The sequence below is a fragment of the Balaenoptera ricei genome, chromosome 12, assembly GCF_028023285.1.
Source record: "Balaenoptera ricei isolate mBalRic1 chromosome 12, mBalRic1.hap2, whole genome shotgun sequence".
Classification (NCBI taxonomy): domain Eukaryota; kingdom Metazoa; phylum Chordata; class Mammalia; order Artiodactyla; family Balaenopteridae; genus Balaenoptera; species Balaenoptera ricei.
Window position 1 is genome coordinate 34,902,263 of NC_082650.1, and position 21,441 is coordinate 34,923,703.

Genomic DNA, 21,441 nt, shown 5'->3' on the forward strand with positions numbered 1-21,441 from the left:
TTTATTCACTTTAGAATCCTCCACAGTGTCTGGTATCATACACTTTATATAATAGGCAATCTATTTTTTTTCACAATAGATGGATTACTTGTTCAAAATATTTTAGTATGATCCTTTGCTGCATGAAGGTCACTCCCTTGCTATATTTATTCCCAAGTTTCTGCCAGAATTTTGCCCCACAACTTTTTCCAATTCCTTGTTTCTCTCCCAAATTTCCTTTTACTAGAAAATCAAAATGAGAGAGAAGGAAAGAGAACTGTTTTATAAACACATGTATGGAATACCTAACAAAAATTTGAAAATGAAAAGTAAAAAATTGGGAAGAAGAAAGAACATTTAGTAAAATTCAAACCACTTGACAAGTAGTGCATTGATGAATGTGATCCCCATTGTTTTATCATCATTGTGGTGACCTATGTTGTTATATAAATACTGTTTACTGTGACGCCTCTATGTGCCATTCACTGTACTAGGTCATTTATTTAAATTATTTAATCCTTAAAACAGCACTTATGCCCAGCTTTATATAACATAGTGAGTCCTGAGCAATATCTTTCTACTTCCGTTTATTCTACAAAAGTTAATTATTCCAATTTTAAAAGTATAAATTTTTACTTATGCATTCATATCTCAGAAATACAACGTAATTATTGGTGAGGCACAAGACTAATGGATCAGGGTGAGGAATTTAGGTAATTTTCTTGTCAAATTCTCTGATAGAATTTTCTTTGAATGGATTTCATGGTAGTAGAACAGTCTCAAGTCCCTGCTGTTTATATACTGATTTTAAAAAATCTATGTATATGTGGTTGTCAGCCCATGTCAGAGCTAACAGACTTCAGAGGTGTTGCGTAGCAGAGTGCCTATTGTATGTGTCTATGTATGTGTATGTGCTTATATATGTATATGTGAATATATACATAGATGTACATGCATGAATACATATATATGATTATAACATATATGTAAATATAGCTGAGACTATCCAACCTCAATAAAAACTGGAAAAAAATAAAGCACATGTCAATTAAATAAGTGTAATTAGACAGTGACTTCCTCTGAATTACTGCAGATGCCTTAGAGCTCAAAATAATTGAATTTTGACTTTAGATGTGTTTCTGCGTACGTGTGTGTGTGTGTTTACTTTGTTGTATGTTGGTTTCTGAATATTGCCCTAGGTGGCAGTAAGATTATATTTTAAGTCACTATTTTAGTAATAACAATTCATTTTGCAGCATTTCTTCAAGCCATTGTGAAAAATATAGATTTTAAATACCATATTGACCTCGTAGAAAGATTCTTTGCCTATTAAAAAGCTATTTCTTTTCACAAATCTTTGTTTTTTTTACCAGTTAATAAAGTGTTGGCAACTGATATTATGATTGTGGTTTATGCACATATGTATAGGATTTCTAAAGCTACCTTTTCCAGATTTTAAATTAGAGTTTTAAAATCTAATTTATATTAGTGTCAAAGTTAGCAGCATTTAAATACACCAAAACAGAATTCTCACTCAAAGTGAACTCTATGTATTTTTTTTACATACTACCAATACATAATAAATATATCTTTTGCCAACTCTTAAAAATGAATAATTGAGGATGTGGAGCTATTGTGTCCTTCACAGTGTCTGGGTATGCTTTTATTTTACTTTTTTTATTTTAATTTCAAATACGAGAATAAAAAGAGTGGGGGTAGTGAGTTCCTTCTGCTTTTGACAGCGAGTCCCTCAGTATGCACACATTTACATCTCTTCTGGCTCTTCCGAGCCTAGAGAAACCCCAAGTTCCTCCAAACTTTGACTTGCTCTAGGGCTATTCAGAATGTCAGGCAGTTCTAATAGGCAGTCAGCTAGCTGCAGCAGCTGAGCAGAAATTGAATAGCACATACATTCCCTATTTTCAGTGCTCCATAAAAGGGTTGAATGAAGGAAGCCGAAAGGCAAAAGAAATTGGATATAATGAGATTAGTTAGGAGAAGAAAATTTCTATTTATTTTTATAATTATTTAACTTTATAAATAGAGAAATTAATTTTTAAAATTATTTTATTATTAGTTTGGGAGAAAATGTAAATATGTAGTCAGTAATTTGACAGGCAAATTGTAGAGGCTTTTAGTCCATGAAGTGTTAAGTAGGTTTTTTTTCTTTACCATTTTGCGTTTCCACTTTTTTTCACATTCGTGTGTACACTTTTTTTTATTTCTTTTTTTTAAAAGAGGCCTCTAAATTTGCTGTTCAGAAATACGGTCCCTCTGTGATGACTAAAGTCATGTGTAAACTTTAAGCCATTCCTATGAATATCCACTTTTTTTGTTGTTTTTTGTTCTGTTTTTAGGGGTTTTATTGGTCTTGTAGTTTCTAATCATTGCCAAAGTTACTAAGGTAAAATTTTCCTCCACTCCTACCAATGAAGTTGTGTCATACATCTGTAAAACAGATTCTTTTAAAAATTTTATTTCATTTAATTTTTTAATACATTATACCCCCTTTACTTATTTCTCTGACCCCTCATCCCCTGCTTCTGGCAACTGCCAATCTGTTCTCTGTAACTGATCTATGATCTTGTTATTTTGGTTATTTTTTGTTTTTGTTTTTAAGACCCCACACATAAGAGAGATTATATGGTATTGTCTTTCTCTGTCTGATTTATTTCATTTAGCATAATACCCTGAAAGTCTATCCATGTTGTTGCAAATGTCAAGATTTCGCTCTTTTTCATGGCTTAATAATATTCCATGGTATATATGCATATATGCATAGATATGCATAGATATGTATATGTAAACACATCTTCTTTACTCATTCATCCCTTGATGGACACTTGTGTTGTTTCCTTGTAAATAGTGCTTCAGTGAACATGGGGGTGCATATATCTTTTCAGTTAGTGTTTTTATTTTCTGCAGATAAATACCCCAAAGTGGAATTGCTGAATCATATGGTAGTTCTGTTTTTAATTGAGGAACCTTAATACTGTTTTCCGTAGTGGCTGCACCAATTTATATTCCCAACAGTGCACAAGGGATCCCTTTTCTCCACATCCTCACCAACACTTGTTATTTCTTGTCTTTTTGATGACAGCCATTTTGAGAGGTGTGAGGCAATATCTTGTACTTTTGGTTTGCATTTCCCTGATGATTACTGATGTTGAACATCTTTTCATGTACCTGTTGACCATCTGTGTGTCTTCTTTGGGAAAATGTCTATTTGGATCTTGTGCCCATTTTTTAATCAGCTTGTTTGGGTTTTTTTGCTATTGAGTTGTAGGAGTTCTTTATATATTTTTGGATATTAACTACTTATCAGATATATGATTTGCAAATATTTTCTTCCATTCAGTAGGTTACCTTTTCATTTTGTTGATGGTTTCCATTGCTGTGCAGAAGCTTTTTAGTATGATGTAGTCCCACTTATTTATTTTTGCTTTTGTTGCCTTTGCTTTTGGTGTCAGATTCAAAAAAATCATGCCCTAGACCTGTGTCAAGGAGCTTACCACCTTTTTTTTTTTTTGGGGGGGGGAGTTTTATGGTTTCAGGTCTTTAATCCATTTTGAGCTAATTTTTGTATATGTTGTAAGACAGTGGTTGTGTTTCACTCTTTTGCATATGACTGTCCAGTTTTCCCAACACCATTTAATGAAGAGATAGTTCTTTCCCCATTGTATATTCTTGACTCCTTTGTCATAAGTTAATTGACCAGATATGTGTGCATTTATTTCTGGGCTCTCTATTCTGTCCATTCATCTATGCGTCTGTTTTAGTACAAATATCATATCGTTTTAATTATTTTAACTTTGTAATATAGTTTGAAATCAGAGAGCGTGACGCCTCCGGCTTTGTTCTTTTTTCTCAAGATTACTTTGGCTATTTGGGGTTTTTTTGTGGTTTCATACAAATTTTAGGATTATTTGTTTTATTTCTTCGAAAAAATGCCATTGGAATTTTGATAGGGATTGCATTGAATCTGTAGATTGCTTTCAGTAGTATGGCCATTTTAACAATATTGATTTTTCAAATCCATGAGTGCTGAATATCTTTCATTTGTGTCTTCTTCAATTTCTTTATGCTTTTCTTAGTCTTTTAAAGTTGTATTAGAATGCAGGGTAAGTGCAAATTGAATAGTGGTATAAAATGAAAAGATGTATGAAAGAGAATGATCACTTGGAAAAAGAGAAGTTTATAAAGGAATAAGATGTCAGATTCAAAATGAAGGGTGTATGAAAACAGGTATATGACTACTAGACCTAAAAAAATTAAAACAGAGGAATAAATATTTATTGGTGTTTTCTTTTATTGCTGTATGGGATATTTGCATTCATATGCATCAGGTATTTTCTGGAGAAATTTCTCAATCTAGACACTTTTAGAACAACGTATGGACTAACTGCAATGTGGCCACTCAGTTGTATCTGATTGCTACCTAACAGGCAGCAAAGTCACAATTTATCTGGGAAGTTTTTGGATGATCCTACCTATAAGTGCCTAGCCAGTTTGTGGGCAGTGATGCCAAAGACTGTGTTTTTAGTCTAACTAGACGGAAAGGAAAATGTCATCATCTCACTCTTGTGCCTGGCAGGGAAAATGAAAACATAGCGCTAGACATATAAAGAGATTTTTTAAAATGATTAAAAAACCACATCTTTCTTCCAGCCTACTTAACACTGAAACAAAAGTGGTAAAATAGGGGGACTGGATATTGTAAACAATCAGAAGATCAGACAGAATTTAAAACCTAAACTTTGGATTCTACCAAAGATTAATTTGCATATATATATGTGTGTTTTTATAGTTTTGAGGTTTTAAATTAAATGGCCACCAGAGTGTATTTCAGATTGCACATTAAATATATTGAACTGGAATCCCAATTTGGGTTTGCCATCTGTGTGCCATGCTGATTATTTTTACACAACTAAGATTTTAATCTCAAAAATGAAAATTTATAAAAACACCCATATTGGACTTTTTGTATTACTTATTTTTCTTCACTTTTTCCCTACTGATTTCTATTTTTCATGAGCACTAACAATCCCTAGTGAGTTAATGGAGGCACCAACAAGGCCTCAACCTTGACCGTGACTTTAATCTCTTTGTCAAATCAATGTATTAAAGTTTTGCTGTGTATTGGTTTGTTTACTGTGTAGACTTTGCCACGGCCATGACTTTCATAGGGTAATTATTTTGATTAAGTTAGATGATTAAAGTTAGTCTTGCATGAGAAAAGTATACACTTGGGAAGCAGTGATGGATGGATTCCAGTCTTCAGAGTGTTTAGTTCTGCCAGCATTTTCCAGTTGAATGGAAATTCACTTCCCAGTTTGGTTTCGGTGACACTGAATGGATTGTCAAACCTGAGCATTTCCTAGAGAAAGACAAAAAGAGATCAAGAAGGATAGATGACAATGTGAATATCCACATGTGTTCTTGCAATTTTTCTCAGATATTTTTCTGCTTTGATGAACAACATCATTACTGAAATAATAAATGTTAATATCTGCATCATTTTTGTAAATGGTAGTTTAGTGTTACGATTAGACTAATTAGTATACAGCATAGCTTGGTGACATGACAAATCAGAGAGCAGAACATGTTGACTCTTATCCATTATGATGTATTAGCTAATTCACTTGCTCAATAATGACCAAAGAAAGATGGGGAATAGGGCAGTAACAACAGAAACAACTATAAAAGCATTGTGGCTACATTTTCAGGTTTCTATTTTTCTGCCATGTTCCTGAGTACTATGGATTGTGGACATTTTACTTCCCATTTCTCTTCCCATTGGTAAATCATAGCCCTGACAGAAACCTTTAAGAATAAGATCATGAGTAATAAAGAAAATGAGAATGAACGATGACTTCCAGATTTTCCTAGGTTTACACATGCTATGTCATGCTCAGTGTTAAATTTTTTCAAGATTATTCATGGTAAAGTTGACAGCTATCTGTGTCTTTGATTTATTTTTCAGAACCTATGCGAACCCCAAAGACTTTAAAGATTGCTGAGATACAGGCAAGACGCATTGCTGTGGACTGGGAATCCCTGGGTTACAACATCACTCGTTGCCACACTTTTAATGTCACTATCTGCTACCATTACTTCCATGGTCACAATGAGAGCAAGGCAGACTGTTTGGACATGGACCCCAAAGCCCCTCAGCATGTTGTGAACCATCTGCCACCTTATACAAACGTCAGCCTCAAGATGATCCTAACCAATCCAGAAGGCAGGAAGGAGAGTGAAGAGACGATTATTCAAACTGATGAAGATGGTATGTTCATACTTCCTTATTTTTAAAGGGGGGAATTATATGACAAGAATTATGTACTTGCTTACAGTTTTGTCTAGAGTCCCCAAAATTGAATTGGATTCTGAAATCTGCTAAATACTTTTAACAGGGTTAACTTTGGAAACGGTTTGCTTTTAACAAAAAACTTAATATTCTTCAGGGTAGCATCAAATACTAAATGAACTATTCCTTTATTGTTTTCCATTTTTATACAATATTAGAAAAGTAGCAACTACACTAAAAGTCTAAATAAAGTTTTTATCAAATGTTCAAAAATAATTTTCACCATTTGTGGCACTACATCGATTACCTATTGGTGAAATGCACTTAGTTAAAAATTTAGTTTTTTGCATTTTACAGATCAATAGTAATAGCTTTCATTTCCTTTAGATTTGAAAGCAGCATTGTTTACCTATTCTATTCATTTTTAGATAGTTTTATGTAATTATAAATATAAAAGAAGGTCAAAGTTTATATGTTTAAGTCTAAATAAAGGTCCTTATCAGATATTGGCAAGCTATCATCTTTTATCCATCTTTTTACCACCCAAGTAATTGAATTATAACTTGCCCAATTTCTATGTGTATTACTTCTAAATTATTGAATAATAGGAAGAAACATTTATATTAATATTATAAGTTACACACACATACTATAGTATGTCATTAATGTGAATTTGAATACATTTTCTGATTTTAAAAAAATGTATCCTAGACAAAAATATATAAAAATGATAATCTAATAATAACACTGTATTCTTCCAATGTAAGACATTTCATTTGCAATATTTCCTTTTATGAATGAAAGCGTGCAGGGGGAAAAAAGTGTGCTATATAGTGAATTGAGGCAAAACCGAACTGGGAGTCAGGAATCATGAGCTTTCAGTCCTGGCTCTAATAACTCTGTAACCTTAGCAAATCCTTTCACCCCTCTAGTTCTCTATTTCTCAACTCTATATGAAAAGGTTAAATTAGATGATGTCTAAGGTTCCATCTACATTTTTATTTGGGTTTCAGAAAACAGGATGTATATGATACCCAAGTGTTCCCAATTTCCCTCGAGTTCTGAACTTTAGGCTCAGATGTATATTTTGATGCCTACCAAGTATGAGATTGCCATAAAATGGGTCAATATTCCATATTTTCTAGAAATTCTCCTTATTACTTCAAGCTTTCTCGCTCTGAAAAATGGAAATGATCTTGGATTATTCTGCTGTTTTTGTTGTAATAAAGGGAAGTGAGAGCCTTTTAACCTCATTTAGCTCAGACTTTCAAGGAAACAGTATTGTCCTAAAATTATGCATATTCATAAAATTTCAAAGAATAAACCTAAGACTTATTCATGATAAATGTATTTTTGTCATCTTTGAGACAATAAAACAGTCACCTCAGCTATCATGTTTGAACTTGCACTTAATCAAAGCATTAATAACATTTTAAAGAACAAACCCTGCTTTTATACATAAACACACAAACACTCGTATTACCCCCCCTGCCCCCCACACATACACAACACACACACAACACATGCTTATGAAAGAAACAGTGGTTGAGTGTAGTTGTTTCATACGTAGAGTATCAAAATGGGAAGTCTAAGCATGGATTCAAAAGCTCTGAAAAATCTCTATCTCATTTTATAAAGTGGGATAAATATTATGTCTATATTATACTAGACATTTTTAAGTATAGTTGATTTATAAATTGTGTTAGTTTCAGGTGCACAGCAAAGTGATTCAGTTTTTTTTTTTTTCAGATTATATTCCATTATAGTTTATTTCAAGATCTTGAATTTAATTCCCTGTGCTATACAGTAAATACTTGTTGCTTATCTATTTTATGTATAGTAGTTCATATCCATTAATCCCATACTCCTACTTTATCCCTCCCTCCCTCCATCTCCCCTTTGGTAACCATGAGTTTGTTTTCTGTGTCTGTAAGTCTGTTTCTGTTTTGTATATAGATTCATTTGCATTGTTTTTAGGTTCCACATGTAAGTGATACCATATAGTATGTGTCTGTCTGACTTAGATCACTAAGTGTAGGATTCCCTAGATCCATCTATGTTGCTGCAAATGGCAACATTTCATTCTTTTTTATGACTGAGTAATATTTCATTGTGTATATATATACCACATCTTCTTAAGCCAATTGTCTGTTTATGGGTACTTGGGTTGTTTCCATGTCTTGACTATTGTAAATAGTGCTGCTATGAACATTGGAGTGCATGTATCGTTTTGAATTATTAGAGTTTTTGTCTTTTCTGGATATATACCCAGAAGTGGGATTGCTGGATCATATGGTAGCTCTATTTGTAGTTTTTTAAGGAACCTCCATACTGTTCTCCATAGTGGCTGCACCAGTTTACATTCCAGCCAACAGTGTGCGGATATTCCCTTTTCTCCACACCCTCTCCAGCATTTATTATTTGCAGACTTTTTGATGATGGCCATTCTGACCACTGTGAGGTGATACGTCATTGTGGGTTTGATTTGCATTTCTCTAAGGATTAGGTTATTGACCATCTTTTCCTGTGCCTGTTGCCCATATGTATGTCTTCTTTGGAAAAATGTCTATTTAGGTTTTCTGCCCATTTTTTGATTGGGTTGTTTGGGTTTTTTTGACATTCAGTTGTACAAGCAGTTTGTATATTTGGGTATTAACCCCTTGTCGGTCACATTGTTTGCAAATATTTTCTCCCATTCTGCAGGTTGTCTTTTAGTTTTGTTGATGGTTTCCTTTGCTGTACAAAAGCTTTTAAGTTTGATTAGGTCCCATTTGTTCATTGTACACTATACATTTTATAATCCGTGATTTTAGTAATAAGAATGTACTCACGTTTTATTGCCTGCACTTAAAATTGAAAAAAAAAAGATTTCTTTTTTTTTATCATTATTGGAGTATAACTGCTTTACAATGGTGTGTTAGTTTCTGCTTTATAACAAAGTGAATCAGATATAGATATATATATATATATATATATATATATATATATATATATCCCCATATCTCCTCCCTCTTGCGTTTCCCTCCCACCCTCCCTATCCCACCCCTCTAGGTGGTCACAAAGCACCGAGCTGATCTCCCTGTGCTATGCGGCAGCTTCCCACTAGCTATCTGTTTTACATTTGGTAGTATATATAAGTCCATGCCACTCTCACTTCATCCCAGCTTACCATTCCGCATCCCCGTGTCCTCAAGTCCATTCTCTACAACTGCATCTTTATTCCTGTCCTGCCCCTAGGTTCTTCAGAACCTTTTTTTTTTTTTTTTAGATTCCATATATATGAAAAAACATGATTTATTAATTGGTAATGTTAGTCTCAGTTATGTGAGTTTTGTAGTTCTTCAGTCAATCATTCTCTAACAATATAATTCATTTTGATGGTATTCTTTAGTATGAGTTTTTAGTCTGCTTTTCTTTCCACAAACCTAAGAATGCAGTCAGGCTTATATAATCTTTTTTCATACTGCATTAAAATTTTTAATGTATTTTTGGATACACATACGACTAGATTACTAATCAGGAAGTGAATTGCCATGGAAATTTAAATTAGGTCCTAAAATTGATCAAACTCATGACTGTGTTATTTATTTCATCTAGAAATAGTTTTGTAAAAGTAAAATGGCATTAACTATTTGGTCTAATTTCAATAATATTTCTTACTTATGTTTTATTTTAACCTCTGTTTTGAAGAATTTTTTATTGTTTGTAATGATATTGAAGTGCATGTTATTATTTCATGGTAGTACAGTCACAAAGTAATTCCTTCTACTGTAAGGGTTTTTAAATTTTTTGCTTTATATATAAGACTAAATGATTGAAGTACAAGCTTTCTATGAAGTATTTGCAATTAATTCAGGCTCCAAATCTGCTCATTATAAACTCCAGTTTCTACATAGAGTACTTGATGTGTCTTAATGTTCCTGAATTGGGGGGGGGGGTGACAGAATATCTAAATCATAATCTATTGTTGGAAGATCGATGGATTACGATGATCTAATTAAGTCAGTCTTGCTAAATTATTGCTGCCCTATATACATAGAAAAATAATAAATTATCAGCCATCTAATAAAAGAATATAATTTCATGAAAAGAATTCTGGGTACATCCATAAACCATGAGAGCAAAGCTAGAATGATTTCCCACCAGAACCCTAAGGTAGAATTTATATTTAATTTATTGCATGTATTTTTTAATGCACGGGTAGAATTTTGTGTAAGAGATTTTGTTTTCATTTTTTATTCTAGCAATCATAAAAATCAATATTGTGAAGTTAGCTCAGCAGAAAAGCCTGGTTTGGGGACATTTTTTGACTAATACAAAGCTATTTTTAAATGTACATTTATTATATTTTAAAGGCTGTAAAGCTTATTTAATGTAATCTTGCCCCACCCACATTTCATTTTCCTCTCTTCCACTTTGAGAGTTATAAGGGACTTTTTTATGTGCAAAAAAAAAAAAATTTAGCTGAAACAGCTCTCAAATAAATTACAAGCAGGGGAATAAAAGTCAGCATTCTGTCTCCATTAAAAGTTGTTGATGTGGAAATGTGAGAGGACATTTCCTGCACTATGAAGACTGCCATGATGATGGTCTTAGTAACTTCATGTTGTATTTACACAAATCATATGTACATATAGATGTCTGTATATAGAATTGTCTTCCTTCAAACATAGAAAATTATTGAATACAGGTTGTCTGTAGAAAATTATTGAATATAGTTTGTCTGTGCCCTCACCCCTTTCCTCCACATGTTTTATGTGTGTGTTTTGTAGTTCACCTAAGTGTAATTCTTTTTCTCATTCACTATACTGGTCTCAGTGCAAGATCAGTAGTGTGGAACTTTCTTGGCTATAATTTTCCCACAAACTTTTCCATAAGTATATGAAGTGAATCCTGTTGACAAAGTAGAACATGTATAAGAAGAGCAGAGAAATACACAAATTCCAGGAAGGCTACTTTCCATTTCTACCCTTCTCTCAATGTAGAATTTACAAACATTTAAAACTATCCTTGGGACTTCCCTGGCAGTCCAGTGGTTAACACTCTGCACTTCCAATGCATAGGGCACAGGTTTGATCCCTGGTCAGGGAACTAAGATCCTGCATGCCGTACAGTGCAGCCAAAAAATAAAATAAAATAGAATAAAATAATAGAATAAAATAGAATAAAATAAAATACCATCTATAGCTTTCAAATAATAAAATTAAAAAAAATAAATTAAAAAAAACTATCCTTATTTGTGAACAATTTGAAACATATCCATGCCATTTCATATTATTTTTTTGACCAAATCGTGTTTGGTGAACACAGGTAGTAATTATAATACCATCAAATAAACATTTACTCACTAGTTGGGGCTTTACTTCCTCCTCCCCGCAACAGCCACCCTCTATGAGAGTTGTGGAGAGGCAAATAAATACTTTCCCTTAACTACAATTGTAAGCTTATGTCACTTGAGTGGAATGGAAACAACAGGTACTCTCTTAGGAAACAAACCAAGGCCCATGGTAGCCTCAGCAGATGCCACAGATTACACACAGGGGCCATCACGGGCCCTCTGACTCGATAACTGCATAGCCTGTGCCAATACTGTGGACCTGGGGGTCGAGGGGAGTGGATGCCTTAGGTTAACTTTTCCCCAAGCCCTCGGCTGTTAGATGCATGAATATATCTTCTGGAGTTTAGTCCTAGCATCTTTTCTGTTTACTGTGGATTTTTTCCTTTATGAATTCATTATTAATATGCCAAATTATGTTGGCTCTCCCAGAGGTCATAACATCATTCATCATCTGCTTGTAGATTGAAATAAATCTTACTCTTTTGACATACCATTCAGAATTTCTTGATGCTGCTGGCCACATTGCAATGCATTTACTTTGATCCAGTGATTTTTAATTTATTTCAGTCCTCACAAAATTGCTGTGTACTCTGAAACTACATTTCTAGATAATGTCATGTGTAAAGTTCACTGAAACGTTAGATTAAGGAAAAATATTAATTAAAAAACATATTTGCCCAATATTGGGTTGATATTTTCAAGAGAAAGCATATTTTTAAGCAAAGTAGGATGGATAGGATATATTTTTAAGCATTATGAGAACAAGAAACTGGATATTTATGTAAATAAATAGCAACCGAATATTTAAATAAAATACATACAAGGAAAATACACAATAACAAAAGTATCTCGTATCTTGTATTTTGTCTATAGAAGCTGACACATCATTCATTGCTGCCACTGGGTTATATGACATTTGCAAATAAGGACTGGAATGGTTTCTCAAATCTTGTCATACCTGGGGACACTTCAAAACCAGTTATGTTGATAGTTGAGTTCTAAACAAGTCCAGTGTTATAAAATGGTTGGATTCTTAGCTTTGAAAAAGGGAATTTCATTTGAAAGACTGAAGCAATGACTTTAAAACCTATTCATCTTAAGGAGTTTTTTAAAAATTGTAATAATCAATGCTCTTTTTTTAAGTTATAGAAATGTAATAAGTACAGCTATAAAAGTCAGATTGACTGTTAATGAACATTTCAATTCAGTACTATATAGTTTGGCTTTTGAGTCTAAGGAGTGTTAATTATTATTATAATTTATTATTGTATGAACATTGTTTATGGAGACACTTGAGGGGCTTATAATAATCTTCAAAAAATCTTTCAGGGAAATCTTTCAGGGAAAGCTCTGTTCTTGAAACGAATTACAAATGAGATCTTCATGTCATTAGAGGTATACAACAGAGAAAACTAGACTACACAATTTATTCAGCTCTCTAAGGTGATAGAATATTCTTCTGAATAAAAATAACTTTGCAGTTGTACATAATCTGCATTAGAAGCTTATAGATTGATTTACTTTGAATTCCCATGTATTCCCATGTATTAAAAACTTGCCATACAGCTTATTTTCTTTTTAAGGACACATTTTTATTTATTTTATTTACTTTTAACCTGTTTAGCTTATATGTTTACTTTTTCTGTTTCTGATATAAGGATCCTTATAACCAAAAATGTATTTATTTGTAGTGCCTGGCCCTGTACCAGTCAGTTCTCTTCAAGGAACATCCTTTGAAAATAAGATCTTCTTGAACTGGAAAGAACCTTTGGATCCAAATGGAATCATCACTCAATATGAGGTACTGGGAAAATAAGGAAGTTTATTGAAATATGGATTGAAGGGGAGAGTAAAAGAAAATGTTAGAGGAAAATAATGGAAAAGAAGTAAGTGAGAATTGGGGATTAAAATCAATGTTAGTTCTTCTCTGTTTTAATTTATAAATTCCTTTATTCCAAAATTAAGCATCAAAACAAATATTATATGGCACCTAGAGTTTTCAAATTCTTAAGTAAATGTTGTTGTTTTAGAGAAGTAGGATGGGCCTTGTCAAACAGACTTACTGGTGATTGTAAAGAATAAACTTTTATAAAATTAAGAAACTCATATTTCATACTATGATTTAGGAGAGGCCATTCAATGTCAGTTGTTTCAGAGTAGGGAAGAAACACCTAAAAAGCAAAATATATCATAAACCTGACTATTACAGAGCTTCATCTCAACTTTGAATATAAATCATTACCTTATTTTTAAATATGAGAACCTGAAAAGAAGAAAAGAAAGCATCATTTTAATTGCACAAATGTGTAGTTCTGTTCCTGGGTAGTCAATATTGATTATAGCATAAAATACTTACTTTCTATTGGCAACAGAGGACATCACAGGAATGGGGAGTTTTGTGTGCAGAGAGTTTATTAAACTATTCTATTTCACTTCTAGTGATTGGTCTGTTCAAATTATCTATTTCTTCTTGATGCAGTTTTGGTGGGACTTTCTGGGTTTCATATGCATTATATTATATATGTCTGTAAGATTATATATAGATATATATTCATATTTAAGAATATTCATTTATCTTTTGATGGAAGAAAATAGATGTATATTGATCCAGTCACATAACTCTAGGTTTATCTGTGGATGAATAGATAAATAGACAGACAGACAATAGCTACAGAATGACAGTGAAATAACCATATCAAAAAGAGAAGGAAAAGAAGTGAAAAAAATGTGATTCATTCCACACAGATGCCCTTGAACGCTATCTTACTTAAAGGGGGTTTATTTAGAATGTATTATGACTTATATTGGATATGTAATAGGAAATATATTTCTTAAAACAGGTCAGTTACAGCAGCATAAGATCATTTGATCCTGCAGTTCCAGTGGCTGGGCCTCCCCAGACTGTATCAAATTTATGGAACAGTACACACCATGTCTTCATGCATCTCCATCCTGGAACCACCTACCAGTTTTTCATAAGAGCCAGCACAGTCAAAGGCTTTGGGCCAGCCACAGCCATCAATGTGACCACCAATATCTCAGGTATGCAAATGAATACAGGGCAAACAGAATTGGTTTGTAATAGCATGTCCTAGAGAATCACATATACACTGAGTGTAATTCACCTCATTTATTGAATCTTTAACATAATTAGTCATGATTGAAGGCACTTTAAAGAATTATCTGAATACAGTTTATTATTTGTTATATGTCCAAACCCCCAAAATCTCAAAATCTCTGTCATTTTTAATTGACAAAGGTATTTTTAAAGACTATATTATATCTTAATTAGAAATTTTTAAAAGTTCATTATGAAAGTTCATATTAAAAACCTATTATACGTTTGAGGAGTTGGTAATTATTAATGGTATCTGATCTTTACTGTAAATGGATTTTATCAAAAGCATGGTAGAAGATCCTTGCAGTACTACATACTTTGTCTCTCTGTTCCATTTTTCCCTGACATTCTGATAATTTTATGACAAATAAATATGAACTGTTCTTTCTCTTAGAGATCTCACATAAATTCATCTAAATTTCAGAATGGTAATGTGCAGGAGAATTTTAGGTTGATTAACAAATACAATTAAATTTCACATTATGTTATGTTCACAATTTCACAGTTTGCTAGGAATTAGCTTTGCAATATGCCCTGTATCTACCCCAGCGTATGTGTATTAATATTTTATCTTATTTATTTAAGATTACTAAAACGGATATATGTTACTTATGTAACTGAAAAGTTAAATTTGAAAAATAAATGTTTTAAAGGGTCAACCACTTAATATATTAAAATACTAATTTTGAATTTGTAAAGTCTTTTTGTTCCTTCATGTTCATTTTTATTATAGTTCTACATAGCATATATTGGTGGTATATCATAATACATCATTAAAAAATCTCTACCATTCTTCTGAAAATACATAATTTGAATCAGAAAGAAACCACATACTCTAATTTTTTTTAAGTCTAAAATTTTATTTGGAAATTTCGAATATAATATAAAACTTTAAAAATTTATGTCATGGAAAAAATTATTCCAATATGAGTTATGGTTCCTTTTGCATAGCATTTGATATATCTTAATAGTCTAATAGAAAAGAATTTTAAAATAGTATTCATTATGTTAGAAAATAGCAAGGTATTAAAATTGCCAATTCTTTTCTTGATGGAACAATTCTAAATCATCAATTTAAATATTTATTGAAATTATTTTACTAGAAAATATGACTTGGTGATATGATAATATAGTAAAACATATTTCCCACCCTTTAGAATTAGTAATAGTGCTATAAATAAGATCCTTCAGCAGAGATATGTACAAAATTTACATAAACTTTATAAAACTGAGAACATTGAACAAATGAACATTATTGAGAGCCAAAATTTATTGTGGTCCAGACACAATTTTTTTTTTTATTGAGTAAAAAAACTTATAAAGACCAGAACACCCACCTAGCATTTTCTTTGAGTTATTTAACTGCAGTTTCACTTGAAGCAACCTACGTACATGGATACTTGATTTGAACTTTAAAACTTGGTTGCAATCACTGTATCTTGGGAACACATAGTAATCAAGCTAAGGCTAATGAAATTTATGGTTAGTGTGATTCTCAGGCTCACTTGAACTTTTAAGGTAATATATTGTTCTTTATCCCTTGAGTCCAGTAATTCTATCTTTCAGCATTTTAAAAGCAACTTAAATTAAAGTGAAATCAAGTTATTGGAGGCATGATGCTTGGCAGTATTGTTTACATGTATGTGTATGTGTGTGTGTGTATGTATAATACACATATATATTATACACCCATATAAAATTATACTCATATACATATTATGCCTATATAGTATCTGTTGATTCTACTTGTAAATAACTCTCAGATAATTTACCTCTTTCTAAACTGTTTCTTTCCATCTGGATCATATTTTGAGCAGATCATTGACATATCTTTCTAAGCAGCATCCTTGCCTTTAGACTTGCCTTGCTCCAGTGTTTTTTTCTATTCATCTTTGTACAACATATATTTCTTCCTTAATTTTTTTCAAAATCAAGTATATTATATCCAATATGATAAAGCCCAAACATCCTTGCATGATTAGCATTTGTGGCCCTTCATTTTATGGCCCCTCCCATCCTCCACTCCTACCCATGAATCCGAAGTTCCAGGCATAGCAAACTAATTGTAGCTGTTAGAACACTCTGTGTCCTTTCACGTGATGATATCTTCAGATATTCTGATTCCTCTCTCTGGAATATTATTCCATGCATTCTCTTTCTGATGAGTTTTTACTCTTCTTTTAACATTCAGCTCAAGCATTGCCTAAACAGTGAAGTCTTCTGTTTCATCTTCCCAATCCCCAACACTAGTTTAGACAAGTGTGGTCCCCCAGCATCAACTAGTTTAGACAGCTGTGGTCCCCCAGCATCCAGATCACCTGGAAATATCCTGGAAATGTACATTATCAGGCCCCTCCCCAGACCCACTGAATCAGAAACTGTAGGGGAGAGGGGCAGCGATCTGTGTTTTAAGAAGCCCTCCAGGTGCTTCTGATCTCCCTAGTTTGAGAACCACTGTGTTGGCTAATTAACTGTCCCCTCTTTTGGTGACCTAAATTTTGCTATAATTTTTTTGCTTTTTATAAGACTCTCACGCTTGATAAATGTGAATCCCTACTTTTAATTCTATAAATGTCAGAAACCACACTTCATTTGCTTTTATATTTATAGCATGTCTCGTAAAATTTGACACATAATAAATATTCAGTAAACGTTGAATGAATGAATGAAATACTCTAAAATTTTTATTAAATACTATTTGTTCTCAATTTTTCTGTTAATGCATACATTTCACTGTTCATATACTCCCTTAAACATCTTTCTGCATGGAAAGAATCAAAAGCCATTTGAAGTTATTCACCCAGTTCAAGATTAGGAAGCCCTCTCACCCTCAAGCATTGTCAAATATTTTGAAAATTTTTAAGTTTCTTCTTTTCAAGAATGTGGCAACTAATGCACTAGTTTATGGTAAATAACAGCTAAAGTTCCCATTCCCATTCAACATGCTTCCTAGATTTCTATTGTGACCACAGTGGTGAAAGCAGTCCAGGCTAATGCTGGGTCATTCCACAACCATTAGGTCATAAGCAGCACCACCTTTCCCAGGCAGCCCTTTACCTAGGTTCCTGCCATTTCTATCTCCACATTTCCAGGTGCAGCCAGGCCTATGCTGTTAACACCTTCCTCCCATCCCATCAATGCTGATTTCACGATCTCAGGACACTAAAAGCTAAAACATCGTCACAAAATGTTTGGAGTGTGTGTCACATGTTGCCAGATTATAATTTAAATTTCAACAACAAATCTTTGCTTCATATCTTCTGCTGCTTTAGGTTCCTGGAGTTAACATTCAGTGGCATATGTTAAGGTACAGTTTAGATATTAAGTATTGATTTTTCCCTTAGTGAGGATCATTTATTCATTTTGAACTATGATATATTTCTATTCATTGATTGAAACTTTTTTTTCCTCATTAATCATTTATCAGCTCCAACTTTACCTGACTATGAAGGAGTTGATGCCTCTCTCAATGAAACTGCCACCACAATAACTGTATTGTTGAGACCAGCACAGGCTAAAGGTGCACCCATCAGGTAAGAGGGGGAGGGGATTTTGAGATATTCATGAACTGAACCATTCACTTCTCTGTGCTGTTTCATTTAACAGCTTTGCTCTTTGATTTTATTTTCTCTAGTCCCATTTCATTTCCCTTCCTCTGTTAGCATCTATGGTATATGAGCTTCGAAGGTATTTGTCAGGTATAGAATGAGAAAATAACTCCTGTCCATTGCATTAAATCTGTTATGAATAATTTCATGAGTGATTGAAAAATAGGAAGCTTTGAGGAAATAAAAGGAGAATAGTTAAAATGAATGCAGCCTATGTGACCTATAATTCCTAAATTGTTGCTTATCGGGAATTCCACAGTAAATATTAAAATTCAATTTGCCATTTACTTTATCTATCCAGTATTAAAATCTCCCACCTTATCCTCATCTTGCAGAAATTATGAGCCATGTTATTTTCAGGGATTGAGTCAAATCATTCTAACGACTTTAATTCCTGTGCGTTTGTAATTAGACAGATTGTCCAAAACTTAGGCAAGTTTCCATTTGAAACTTGTAGATTTTGTGGATATTTTTGTTTTCATACTTCTGTTGAGAAATAAATCAAGGCACAGAAATTAGTGCAGGTATTTCATAATTGAGTTATATCAAGTTGTTTACATATTCATTAAAAAATAAAATTAATCTTTGTTCTATGTGTAAAATGAATACATTTGACCTTATGAGCACATATTAACCATTTAAATAATCCTATATCATTGGAAAGGAAGAAATATTTTTGTTAATTTGAAAAAAAATTGATAAAAGAACCTGAGTCCATAAAGGAGACTCTTACCTCATGTCTGGCTGAAAATCACGGTAATACCACACCAGAGAAAAAGAGATGATTGGATACATTTGTAATATAAACACTTGTGAAACACTGGCTACTTGAAAATGCAAAGTCCATACTGCTATTCATGAATGAGTGATCTGTGAGTGAGTCTGATTGCTGATCCAAAGGAGAAAGAGAAAATGCCTGCATTCAACATCGTTTACTATTGACCAGTAATCAGAGTCATTCACATGTTCCTACCTGTGATAAAATTTACTTCATAGTTGTTCAGTTCTGCTACTGTTTAATGAGCTACCAGTTACTTGCAATTATCTTTTAAGAGTTAGATATTTGAGTGAACTCAGCTTTACTTAATGTGAGCTGCACACACAGTATATTATTATTATTGCACAATAGTGCTACATAATGTAAATTACCCTCTTTATTAATTTAATCAAATTATTACACAAACATTAACGGACCATGAATTTTGTGCCAGACACTGTGCTAAGCATTGTAAATCAAAGATAAAATGATCACAACAAAACACAAACCTTTGCCCAGATTTGTCATGGACGATGAGAGGGGCCGGCAGCCTTGTAAATCCTTTGCTCATAGTTGGTGTTCACAAACTTTATTGTATTAGTGAGTATATTATCGATAACATGTTTTTAAGTCAAAAGTCTTTCTTTGATTTTATTTACATTTACTTACCACAAAATTTCTAATTTCCAGGAATACTACAAGAAGAAATAATTAAATATTTTTTAAAATAAAAAGTTTTTTAAAAGAATGTTACTACCAAGAAAAAATCTGTTTCCCAACTGACTTGCCCAGCTACTTGGGATCACCCATAGGTGGGGGCCGGTGGCAGGACCAGACTGGTCTAGTCAAGCTATTAGGCTTCAGATGAGCCCTGCCTCCTTTGCTTGTTTGACTCATCCAGTCGGGTAATCTTGTCTTCCTTCCTCTGACCACATTCCTACCTTCAACACTGCTACCAGTAACTGGAGCCTGATCTTGAGGCTCATCTTGTCCAATGCTCGAATTTCTTTGAAAATGAGGACGCAATTTGATGTAATCCATTTTCATATCACTGTATTTATGGTACTTCAAATCTTTGATTGGATCCTCATCACTTCCTTCAGATTCTTGAAACTATTTGACTTTCTACCCAATTTCTTTTTTATTTATGTCAGTCTATCAGAATCTCTTTTCTGCTAATGCTTGTTGCCATTCCACTTTGTCTGTGGCCCATCACCTCCCCTCTGGATAAAAGCCAGACCTGTTTACCACCTAGCTAAACCTCCTTAGAGTATCCATTTGTTAGCTTTGTCTGCTATCACAGGCCCTAAATACTAGGTTCTATCTTCCCCTACTTTACAGTACTACTAGCCTCTGCCAGACTGCATTTTACCATCAGTTTGTTCCAACTCCAGTGGAAATATAAATCTTTCTCCTCTGGTCTTCCTAATGTCAAACAAACTCCAATTTCCAAAGCCTCTGTTATAGCGCATAGGAAATCCTTGTTACGCAGAGTTTGTACATTTAGTTTAGTTTAGTTGTATCAAAAAAGCTAAAATTACCAATGGTTTCCATATAAATTTATTGATTTAATAGCATTCAATATGTGCCAGAAGCTGAGATGGATACTTAGAATAGAAATCATGAAAGGAAATGTAGTATGTACCCTCAAGTGGAGGTGGTAGACTCATAAATGAATGGTAACAATGCAGTATGATAAGTGAAGTGACAGCAGTTAGAAAATGTGGTACTAGAGCTGAGTTTTGAAGGAGAAGTAGAAATGAGCTTAGCCAAGGGTCACTTGGAGGAGAGGGGAGAGGTTGCTCAGAAGAAAAGGGACAATGGGCTTTCCAAACGACCACAAAGAGAAAGACTGGATATGTGACATAGTGTAGCGTGTTCTATTGATAGAACAGCAAGTAGTTCAGGTCATTGAGAAGGAAGGGTGTGTGGGAGAAGTAACAGGAGCTGAGATTGGAGAAATAAGCAAGAGCCCTAGCAAGAGGCTGTTTAGTGTCCGTCTAAAAACTGAAGGTGGCCACAGAAGGATTTTAAGTGGAAACTATCTTGAGCAATTGTATATTCATAGAAAGATCACTCTGAGTAGAAACATGGAGAATGAACTGAGGGTAAACCAGACCTGAAGGCCCAATGGTCTCAATGAGAAGAGCTACTGGATCACACTACAATGAAAGCAATGGAAATGCAGGTGAGGCTGTGCCTCCCATATAAGGTTTTACTGTGGTAGGGTGTATAAAGCTTGGTGAGAGGAGTGATAGAATGGAGACTATGGGTGAGAGATGATGGTAGCTTTTATTCTAGAAGTGATAACAGAGCAAAAAGTCATCTAAGAAT

The 21,441-nt window shown here is 33.4% G+C and overlaps 1 protein-coding gene across 4 annotated transcripts in view; it reads left to right on the top strand.

Moving 5' to 3' along the window:
* Positions 1-21,441, top strand: part of PTPRK (protein tyrosine phosphatase receptor type K) — a 553,733-nt gene that overhangs the window by 431,681 nt on the left and 100,611 nt on the right. For all 4 annotated transcript variants that reach the window (XM_059941247.1, XM_059941248.1, XM_059941246.1 and 1 more), the window contains exons 8-11: positions 5,963-6,265; positions 13,316-13,425; positions 14,465-14,666; positions 18,170-18,275. In XM_059941247.1, coding sequence (XP_059797230.1) covers positions 5,963-6,265; positions 13,316-13,425; positions 14,465-14,666; positions 18,170-18,275 — 721 coding nt within the window. The remainder of the gene's footprint in view (positions 1-5,962; positions 6,266-13,315; positions 13,426-14,464; positions 14,667-18,169; positions 18,276-21,441) is intronic.